The following is a 10,881-nucleotide window of genomic DNA, read 5'->3' as shown; positions in this document are numbered from 1 at the left end:
TGACGATTATCTGCCAGATACAGATACGACATCTTCTACTTGCACAATACTACTCGTCAGGATTAGAATCGTCCCTTGCGCATGGGCTCAGAGATATATTTTTAGTCTCGAAGAAACACACGGAAGTACCCATCCTCCCATCACCGTCGATTTGAGAAGAGGTTGAATTCTTTTTTTCTTTTTTTTTTTTCCCTATAATGAGTCGCTATATCGTACTGGGAAGTTGGTTGGTTTGCGTCCTCTTCTTCCCTGGCCTCCTCACTATCGCGCCAATTTCCGCGTATAAAACAGGACAAACGACGGACGCCTTCGAGGCCCCCACTTTTGTTGTTTTGATTTCTTTTGCAACCTTGATCAGGGCTACTCCTTGTCCTGGAGAGAGGCACGGCATACACTAGTTTCGATCGACGAATCCTCGAAAACGAGAAGACGCAGCTCTCACAAACCTCGTATGGATACGCACGATGAGGCCATGTGCATTTAGTAGCGTAGAGATGCTACCAATGTGCAATCTTTTGGTTACGACCGCCACTGCCGAAGCAGAACCGAGCGACGATGCGTGGGATGCGAGATTCGGGTATCAGTGCGGGATCGCGTAGAGTTTCCTTCCATGGAAAGCTAGATGACCTTTATACACGACGTAGGGCTTTGTTTGGTTCGTGTTCGTGTATGTAGTGTACTTAGTGTACTGACCCAACCCATGGATTGACACCCACTGTTAAACCTGATGATACGAATATTGAAGGGACATAGTGATATTGAGGGAGGGAAAGCATGGTTAAAGTCTTTTGAAACATAACTTTTGTTATCGCGGGTTGATCTTGTTTGGGACTGCGAACCAGGGAACAAGGATCAGGAAGGGCTCCCATGCTTTTCTTTGTTCTCCCTCCTTCCTGCTGCTCAAAAGCCTGGGATGTTCTACGCCTGGAGAGTTACATAGTAGACCACTACCAAGGCATCTGGAGAACCAAACTCCAGACGAACTATCCAGATTGATCAACATTACAGGAACTGCACCACACCGAATGCTGGGTTCTACGAGCCCTACTGGCTGTATCCTGCGAGTTGTGAACCAGTCGCTGCCCTCCCTCCCTCGATACAGTGCTTTCGCCTCCGCGTTTGTCCATCCTCTCTTTTACACTCCTCGGTTCGCTTAAGGCAGCGTCGTAATGCAAGCACATCACAGTTTCTCCCGCATGCCCGTGGGGGGAACACAGGTCGATGATTATGAGCCGGTCGGGCCGTGTTTTGAAACCTGGGATCGGGAGGGACCTAGACTTCTTCTCCCAGCCAAACTCTTTGTACTTTTCCCGCATCGTCTGCATTCCTTCTAGTGCGCATATCACACGTGTACCAAGGGGTGAAAAGGACCCTTGATTTCTTCTCTTTTGCTCAAACTTGCTTGGAACGCCTCAACATGAATGGTCTTTGGCTGGTGAGTGGGACGCAAAAAGCATTTTCTTTCCTTTCTCCCTCTGAAGCCTTTGGAGTGTTGTGGAGACCATCGTTCACCCCTTTCCGGTTCTCAACTTATGTTGTTGATGATGCCTTTAACGAATCGATCAGGCGTCCCGTCTATGCGATTGCAGTGCCAAGGCAATCTGGTTGGTGTCTAACACGAAATCTCTCTCAGCCCGTGCAATTGACTAAAGTGCCGGATATTAGTACTTGCGTAACAGCCGTTGGCAGACGTGTGCTGTAATGGTAAAGTGGCAGGTGGTGTGAAAAAAGGTACGGCCACTCGCTAAGTCTGGTTTGGTATCTCTTTCGCCGATCAAATTTATCCTTTTAGCGCCGACAGGGGTTTATCCAATAGGACATGCAGTTCAGTAACAATTTCCATATCAGCTACCTTTCTCTACCTCACTTCCTGTGCGATAAGACCCTTTTGCCAGTACCTCAGGAGTAGTCGCCTGATTTTTATGGGGCGCGCTAAAAGGATAAATTTGATCGGCCAAAGAGATAAGCGTGTCCGGGCTTGTTTTCACACCACCCTCGGGATCCTGTCCACTGCGGTGTTGTGTGTACATAGTAGGTGGTGGCGGTACATAGTACGCCCGAAAGGGCCGAGGCGAAGGATACACACTCTGTATCGTGGTCCCTCTTTCAATCCTATGTCGAACTCTGCCCGAGTAGGGGTTCCTGGATCGATGGATGAATGACTGGCTTGGAGACGACGATGGCGAGATCGAGCGAGATGGGCCCGCTGGTTTAGTTCATGACAAGAGGAGCAAAAGACAAATGGGACCCCCGCGCGCGCAGAAAGGCACGGCGGACGAAGATCGATCCGTGACCCATCAAATCAATCAGCCGATGTTGCCTTCCTGCAGTAGTGTACAAGTATGGGGTAGCATCAGCGTTGCTATGCTCTACAATACCTCTAGTACACACTATACACTACGCAGTACATACATAGTACGTGTATGTATGAAGTACCTATGTACGCGCGCTAGCGGCTTTTATCAATTATCGAGCAGCGAGACTGTCCACTCAGACCACTGAACCATCATAGTCGTTTACTGCACAGACTGGGCGCTTCACGACAGAATGATCACGACGCCGCCAGGAATGCTTGCCCTTATCTCGAAATGAAAACAAAAAACGTGGAGAACCTTGCCTCTCACGCCTCTAATAAGAGAGTCTGGAGAGTCTGGACCACCGTCGTAAGCCTAACAAAGGGAGGGGAAAAGCCGTTCCACGCAACACGATGTCACTTTTTCCACTAGTGTACCTTTACGGTATTGTCTTCCCCTCTCACTCAGAGAACCCGTTGGCTGGTTTCAGTCGCTTCCCCTGCTCACCCTACGGTAGTGCCTTGCGTCTCGTCACTCATTGGCTTCAGGGTCTCTGTAGCGTCATGCACAGTTGTCCGTGCACTTTGCGTTAAACATGAAAGTGTGGTGGGCGCTTCGAGCTCAGAGTGGTCGGTGGATTGTTGACGAGAAACACAATGCGGGTGTGTTTAGCGCCAGTGCTTGCATGGCAAGGGAATGATGGCATGGTACAATACGCCGGGTAGGGCCCGGACCTGGCAAGATGCCCTGCCGACCTGTGCCTCCCTGTGCCTGTGCCTGTCGGGTGCCTGTGCCTGTGGGTGCTGGGGGAGAGGCCAGGCCCCAAAATCTCCCGCCCTACGCTAGGTACTACTCGGCTTGAGGCAAGCTTTTAGTTCGGTATGTCACCCAAGACCTCCCGTCAGGCCCGGGGGCATCCGACTTTCCGTACTCTTTTTCTTACTATTTATTTTAACCAAAAAAGAGCTTTTATATGATTAACACAAATATTCCTGTCATCTCTTCTCGCGACTCAGCTGGCCCAAAAGGAGGCTTTTTGGATGGAATAGTGCGTCCTGGGTTGTAGCGCACGTTTGGCCAAGGGCCGGGACTTGTCTTGAGGAGAAAAGAGCAAGGTGTGTAGAGGTACACTTCCGTAAAAAAAAAGGGGATTGTAGGGCAAGTTATTGGGACTTCGATAGCACCTACCCCGGGCTGCTGCTTGGTGCTGCAAGATTCAGGGACTCGATCTCGTCAACCCGATAGCAGCACTTCAACCATCAACCTTCATTTATATATGACAAATTCCCACTGAATGGAGGGAGACGGCTTTGAGTGTCCTTCGACACGAGATTAATAGCGTGTATATGGATGGAACTGGATTGAAGTCAAAAGTCAGCAGCCCCGACAGGTCTCTGTATTTCTACATTTTACGTTTCTCAAGGTTTATGATATCGCTAGAAGTTTTTCTCTAATAATGGATTTATGACCCCAATTGGTAGGTAGGTATATAGTGGCGCTCCGATATAACTTCACTTCTGCAGATATGCGTTTGGGTATGCAATGCATGGTACATATACGTGTGTGTGTGCGGTGTATCTGTGTGGTGTATGGGACTTGGTTTCCTTTTCTTGCCTCCTCGAGACAAGCGAACGAAGAATCGATAACGGAACCAGATACACACACACACGTTCCACATGATAGAGGTATACACTACGCCGCTGCCACACCTTAAAGACCAACGACCAATATGTGGCTTGCGAGGAGGAGCAGGTATGATCGCTGAGATTAGCAAACAGAACTAAGAATCTTAACACCGCGGTCAAAAGTAGACAAGAAGCCAACCGGCCGGCTTTTTTTCTTTAAGCTTTTTTTTTCTCTTCTTCTTTTTCTTTTTTCGTGCAGAAAACCTGCAATAAGCCCCGGATCAGTACAAAATACTGCTAGCGAGGAGACCACACGAGACTTTTCCCAGTCTGGCACACCCATATGCATGTTTTGAAGTATCACCTCCCTTTTCTCACCGCCCTGAAATTCCCGGTCCTGTACCCCGTAACCCCATACATACCCCATACTTTTCTCCAGTATCGGGGATGCTGGCTCGCTGGGTAAAGTCAATCGGCATATAGTGTTCAACTTCGATGTCAGAAGAATGAATCTCGTCATGCCGTGAACACCGCCAAGCATCAGCCGGATACTGTCTTCAGCAGACGACGGGGAGGGGGATAATCCTCCACACACTTCGATTTACCAGGTGCTACGACTTGGTACGTCCCGAGGTTTTATACCCTTTGAATGCTTCATCGGCGCAATTCCAGTCTCAGCGGGTAGGTAGCAAAAAGACAGGGCAAGCCAGAGAAAGCCAAGGGGTGAAAGAACTTGAACATCCGCGCCATCCCAGGGACATGCGCAACAACGATGTAACCTCATCGCTGTAGGGATGGTAGGGTTGAAGTTGAGATGAACAGCATCAACGAGGGCCGTTTTAATTGATAAAGGGATACCTAACACGCAGGGCAAGAGAGGCGTGGGCTGGCGCGTGCCTGGTAAGTGCCAGGATATCTTTCGTATTCTATTGTACATAAATACTACCTGCTGTATGCATGTACAAACCCCGTTTACTTGGCAGGCTGGCGATTTTCGGTGTACACTACTGGACCGACCATGGACGATTTGCCTGCCACGGGCAGTGGTGGGTTTACGGAGAGGAATAGCGAAATGAACGTGGAACCGTGGCCGAAAAAAACAAGATGGATTCTATCAATGTAGTGCAGAGGAAGTGGACAAGGGGGATGCTGATGAGATTTAGGATGTTATATTTCCCCACGCTACCTGCGGTGCTACTTGCATTGGAGGAAACCTTGGGTACCGTTCGTGTGAAGCGACGTATACGGGACGCAAACATGGGTGGAAGCTCAACATGAGTTTTGGACCGGGTTCTCGGCTATGCGATGGTAGTGTACGCAGTAGGTATCTCTCTGCTGACAGTGGGAAGGCGTTCGCCCAGGACGCTGTGCAACTGGCAGCCAAACTCTCAAAAAGCCTGGAGAACCTTGTTGCTCGCCATCACTTTGAAGTTCCTCTCCCAAATTAGCAGGCAACATGAGGGCGATATGGAGTCTGACGTCTGCAGAATCCTCGAATTTGGAATATAAAATGCCGTTGTGCCATGGCTTGCTGCTTGCTGCTTGCTACTTGCTGCTTGCTGCTTGGTCTTGGTCTTGGCCTTGGTGTCGGTCTTGGGCACCGGGACGGAATTCAATGCCGGAGCAGAACCTTATGAGGAAGTTGATATGATGAAATCCGTCAACTACCTATTCTGTTACTCCCGTGACCATGTCGGACCTGCTCCTAACCTTATTTCCCTGCTGCTCTGGATACAGGTTCGTGATTATAGACCACATGACATGCGTGTGAGATGCTGTCGTGCTGCCGTGCCTTTCAGATGCTCCAACGCAACGCATTCACGGACTCCTGCTATGCGTGCGCTGGTGTACAATGTCTGTTGCATCTTGTTTCTCAGAAAAGGCGGTGGAGGATGTGCCTCCCAATGTCAATTTCCCCTTTCCGCGTCTTGATCTCTGGCGATATGGATGTTCCCTTCTCGTCTTTGATGCGGGTCCCAGCTCCCAGCTCCCGTCCGTACTCCGTACCAGCATCAACGACCGCGCATAGAGAGACTCCTCCTACTCAAACGTTGTCCACCGTAGCATATCTGTACACGCCACTCTGAACGAGGCTGGACTACACTAACTACCTACTCCAGGCAGGAGGAGTGTGTAGAGGTAGACAATGTAAGCTCGCAAGGGTCATGCTACCTTACCGTACCTGGGAAGTGATGATGTTTGCGATGCGGCAATCTCTTTAGCTGGGAGAGCTGGCATTGGAGATTCGACCTTCAAACAGTCGATCGCTCATCACTCGAATTTCGTCTTCAGTTCTTCTCATTCTCCTTCTAGAAAGATGGAAACCAGCGCACCCGCCCATCTTTCCATAATCCAAAGACGTCCCCCGTTTGCGGATACCGATGGGCGTCGTAGCGCGGGCCTGACTGGCTGCTAGCCTGCTGCAAACCCACTTGGCAACCCACCGCGAATCCCATTACCCCTGGTTTATGCTGGTTTTGGTAAGTTGTGCAGGAGTGGATGCGCAGTGGACAAGACACACTGGCAAACTGGCACCGCATTGGCACGCCATGGCCAGGGGAGGAACCCACACCCGAGCCACAACTGCACTCGGGCTCCATTGCAGCACAGTGCGGCTGCCGTCCACACCTTCCAGTTCCCTTGTCTTCCAAGTTCATAGTTCTGGGGAGTTGCAGGCGCACTGGAGTGACGGCACCCACGCTGGAGGACACGCTGAGCAACCAACAGCGGCCAGGACCTGGAGGCGCAGATGCGCGCCTCCCGTTGGCTGATGTGCCTTTGGAGGCTCCACTTTGTGGTTTTTCTGTTCCAGGTTGTGTTCGTTCCGCTCACCCTGCCGTCCATAGACCGGCCGCTCCCACTGCATCTTCACCTTTCCATTTCCTCACTCTTTCAACCTCACCATTCATTCTCCCTCTTCACCATTTCACCGTCGTCACTTGTCGTCGACACCACACCCTTCCTCTTGGTTCAATTTCAGCGGCAGATCTTGACCGATTTGCGCTGGCTTGACCGTCCACTCCTTTAACCAAAACTTTCAAGTTGTCGTCGCCAGTGTCACTTCTGCTTCGCAACGAAACACTCTAATTCTTTGTTGCCCTGCCTTCAGTTTTTTCTTCTAGTCCTTGGTTGCTCGTCCGTCTCTGATCTGACTTGACCATTGGTACGTTTCCGCCTTATGCGATTCAGTCTGCGTCATGACGGCTTTCATGACTTCTCTATGAATCGCATTTTATTTGTCCAGCGGTCAATTGTCCAATCCGCAGTCATCTCTAGGCATATGGCAATCAGCTGTATTACACCTCCCTTGTCGCTGACATTGCCGACTCTCTAGTCTCAGATCCGCAATCCATCGCCTTGTAATCCTTTAATCGTCACGACCTTCCCGACATCACCACCCCTCTCGCCATCGCCAACCGCTATTGCGTCGACGTGCTAGCGAATCCCGTTCCATCCGGCAATTAATGTCGCTTACCTTCAACTAAGTGTCGTTGTTTGTGGTGCCGCGGTGCGGCTTGGGAAAAAAAACGACATGGCGGCCATGATGGGTCCCGAAGTGATGGTTGGATCGACCATCAATCCTTTTGATCATTCAGCTACCGCTTCCGACATGACCAACAAGACTCCTCGATCTTCCATTCCGCTGCCTAATCCACCCTTTGTCTTTCCTGCCAAACCGACTTCTTCGGCGCCCTCATCGTACACCCGCGCTACTGGAAGACGGCCACACTCCGCTATCGAGCCACAGCTTCCGAGCTTCTCTCTTGGTGCTGACACCGAGAAGCCCGTATCCAGATCACCTGCGCTTCCGGCCCTCCCCGCCTTTTCATTCAACCCAGGCAACCCCTTACCTCCAGCAGCGCTCACCGAGAGCTCGTTTCTCAGCCCTACTCTTCCTCCATCGGCTCCTTCTTCGCCAATGGCAATTCCAATCCGGCCCGGTGGTCATGGTCATCGAAGGGGAGGCAGCGAATTTGTTGGAGGCAGCATCCGTGGCGGAGATTCAATCACGGTCAACTTGGGTTCTAGTCCGACCAAGTCAGAAAATGGCTTGGCTTCCCCCTTGCTGCAACCAAAGAAGCCTGCTGGTCGCAGGGGTCATGCTCACCGGAGATCTGCCGCAATTTCAAGCCACGACTTGTCTTCTATCATTATCCCTCCTACCGCCAGAGAAGTCAAGAAGGACAGTCCCCCGGCTAACCTAGCGCCTGTTGATCCTCCCAAGGAACTCTCACTGGTCAGTGATGAGAAATCGCAGCCTGAGACGACAACAACAACCATGGCTGTTTCCGAGGTTCCGGAATCAGTTGCCCCAGAGGTATCGACACCACCCGCCCAGGAGCCGGTAGCACTCACGGAAGCCCAGGAATCCCCGAAGCCAGCCGTCCGTACAAGGGTTGGTTTCTCTGATACTCTCGAATACATTCCGAGACCTGTTTCACTTGTTTCTAGCGACACCTCCAGCACGGTTACCGCTCGTCCTGGCCATTCCGTTTCGGGTAGTATTTCGTCCGTCATCTCCATCACAAACGTGGAGCTGGGCTTGAACACCATGGCATTTAATTCGTCGCCCGAGCTCAATGACCGACCAAGTACTGCTGGAGCCGTTCTTGAACGGACCGAGACAGGCCAGGAGCAGGCCCAGGAGATAGTTTCACCGAGACGCCGTGGTTCCATTCCCCTTCTAGGTTCGATTTCGCCGCCTTCAGCATATACGTCGGCGACTCCCAGCCCTATCAAGTCCTCCAAAAAGTGGTCTTTCTTCGGCAAGGATAGCTCCTCAGCTTCATCTCCTACTAGGCCTTCGGAATCGCCCAAGCTGTCGACATCAGTAAAGGCCACTCCGCAGCGCTTTCCCGGTCATTCGCCCCAGGGATTTCCTGAAGAGCTGGCGGAGATGAAGCCACTCACGAAGAAGAGAAGCAAGAAAAAGAAGAAGGTCAAGACGTGGGCCGGGTCCATTTTGTCTCGGAAGCAAAGCAAAAAATCGCGACACGGCAAGGGATTGAAGCGAACCCCTACGTCTACTTCTCGGCGTTCCTATAGTGTGAATGAATCAGCTGTTGACGTGCTCTTTGAACCGGAGGCAGTTATGCCTACAGTTCTGGTGACGGAATCAATCGACCCCACTGCGAAGGACTGGGATTCATACAAGCCTGCATCCCTTCCTGACGAAGAGACGTCATATCAAATGATTGATTTGGACGCAGCATTGGGACCGTTCAATACGCCCCTCCCTCGCAACCCAGAGTGGGAGGCGGCCCAGAGAGCGGGAGGTACTGTAAAAAAACAATTGCACAGCGCTGCGGGTTTGAGGGGCTTTACTGGCCCTGGAATGCATTATCACAGACGGGCTGAGAGTGCACCCGAATTGGTACCTTTCGAAGGTGGTCGTTTCGGCTTCCCTCGGTTCGGGAGCAGCTCGACCATGGCTGATGTCTTTGAGGAGGACGAAGAGGAAGACGAGGATGAGTCGCCCAAATCTACTGGACAGTCAACCCCTGTTATGGAGACGTCCCTGGCCGATACTTTTGAGGAGTCGAAAGCTTCTGCGAAGGATAAGGATGTCGCGAAGTCCACTGCTGATGAACAACGGGAAACGGCAACCGAATCTGTTGCTGTACCTCCAGGAGTAGAAACCGACGAGGATGGCAACGCCTCCGTGAAGTCTTCAATCCATACAGGGTCTCTGGGCAGGCGGTCTCAGGATGCGTTTCGACATGAGACATCCGTCACTGATTCTCCCCGTCCTAGCTTCAGCGGATACCAGAATGAGCTACAGGCTAGACATAGCTTCTCGGGTTCTGCGACTCCTTCGCCCAGGCAGACCTTCCGTCCCAAGGACCTTGCTGTAGTTGACTGCAGTCCGTTGACCTTGCCTGCTGCTGTGTCATGCGCACCAGTCAGTCCTCACTCGATGACCCCGTCATCAGCCTTCCCGTCTCCCAGGTCTCCCTTATCCTACGACGCCCATCGCATTTCGACGGCACCTTCATCCATCACTGAGGACAATTTCCAGTCACTGCTTATGGGCGAACCCGGACCAGAGGTACGGATCTCGGTGGATGATGTCCCATCATTGACCAGCGGCGACTCGTCAATGACTCGTGAGAGCTTCTTTGCGCAAAACCCTCAGGCTAGGCAGCTATCCTCCAACACGCTGCCTAGGCCTGCCTCGTTCAGTGCCTCTGCCTTTGGTCGAAGGCGATCGAGTCTTGCTAGCCTTAGCCGTCTTGTTAGCAGCTCGCATGGTGAGCGCAGCAAGCTCTCGATGGAGGTTACGGCGACTGATGACGGATCAGAGAAGAAGGTCAAACCCAGCAAGACCAAGCGGCTCGGCCGGTTTGTACAGTTCTGGAAATCAAAGGAAAATTGCGAGGCTTAACGATATTTTTCAGACGAAACTAGCTAGGAGCATGGGTGTCAAGGCTCTTCTGTTTTAATGTGGCGCTAAGTACGGAATTTTGGGGATCTAGATGAGATTTATTGGAGGGCTTTTCGACTTGACGGATAGGGCGTTTTTCTTTTTGACGATAGCACGAAGGACAAGATAACACGAGACGAAGGGGAGCAGCAATAGCAATCTCGGTCACACCAGAAATTTGTCTAGGGGACGAGATGTTGATTTCTCGAGGAATGATGTGGTTAAGGGACATATGATTCAAAGGTGGACGATGACAAATCTTTTTGTGATTCTATGGACATATCATTGCAAATGTCTACGATCGACTTAGGGTGGAAGGTTTTGATCAGGTGAGCTTCAAACGCAACACGATTATTAGGCAATTCAAACCATGATACCATGCGCTTAAAACGTTGCTATTGTTTATGTCGGTGCCTTTCTGTCTGTGTGGTCTTGTCCATTCCATTGGGGTAATATGGATTGCCGTCCCAGAAAACGAATAACGGCACTTCAGCCTCGGCTTCAGCGACACAAAGGGTTCTTGAGTTTCAGCGCGCCG

General features: G+C 51.3%; 2 protein-coding genes across 2 annotated transcripts; one reads left to right on the top strand and one right to left on the bottom strand.

The window, feature by feature from the left end:
* Positions 1-4,123: 4,123 nt before the first annotated feature.
* On the bottom strand, positions 4,124-5,465 carry NCU02638 (hypothetical protein). The gene has a single exon (XM_011394688.1). The coding sequence runs from the start codon at positions 4,854-4,856 to the stop codon at positions 4,521-4,523; it is 336 nt and encodes a 111-aa protein (XP_011392990.1). The 5' UTR covers positions 4,857-5,465; the 3' UTR covers positions 4,124-4,520.
* A 1,300-nt stretch (positions 5,466-6,765) lies between these two features.
* Positions 6,766-10,734, top strand: NCU02637 (hypothetical protein). The gene is made up of 2 exons (XM_958881.3): positions 6,766-7,082; positions 7,254-10,734. Exon 2 carries the CDS (start codon positions 7,452-7,454, stop codon positions 10,302-10,304), a length of 2,853 nt encoding a protein of 950 aa, XP_963974.3. The 5' UTR covers positions 6,766-7,082; positions 7,254-7,451; the 3' UTR covers positions 10,305-10,734.
* The last annotated feature ends 147 nt before the right edge of the window (positions 10,735-10,881 follow it).

This window comes from Neurospora crassa, linkage group I (assembly GCF_000182925.2).
Source record: "Neurospora crassa OR74A linkage group I, whole genome shotgun sequence".
NCBI classification, from domain to species: domain Eukaryota; kingdom Fungi; phylum Ascomycota; class Sordariomycetes; order Sordariales; family Sordariaceae; genus Neurospora; species Neurospora crassa.
Note: the sequence above shows the minus strand (reverse complement) of the source record. Positions and strands in the feature narration are given on the sequence as shown.

Excerpts from the sequence above, each read along its gene's own strand:
- NCU02637 (XM_958881.3), top strand. The coding sequence starts at position 7,452 with ATGGCGGCCATGATGGGTCCCGAAGTGATGGTTGGATCGACCATCAAT.
- NCU02638 (XM_011394688.1), bottom strand. The coding sequence starts at position 4,856 with ATGTACAATAGAATACGAAAGATATCCTGGCACTTACCAGGCACGCGC.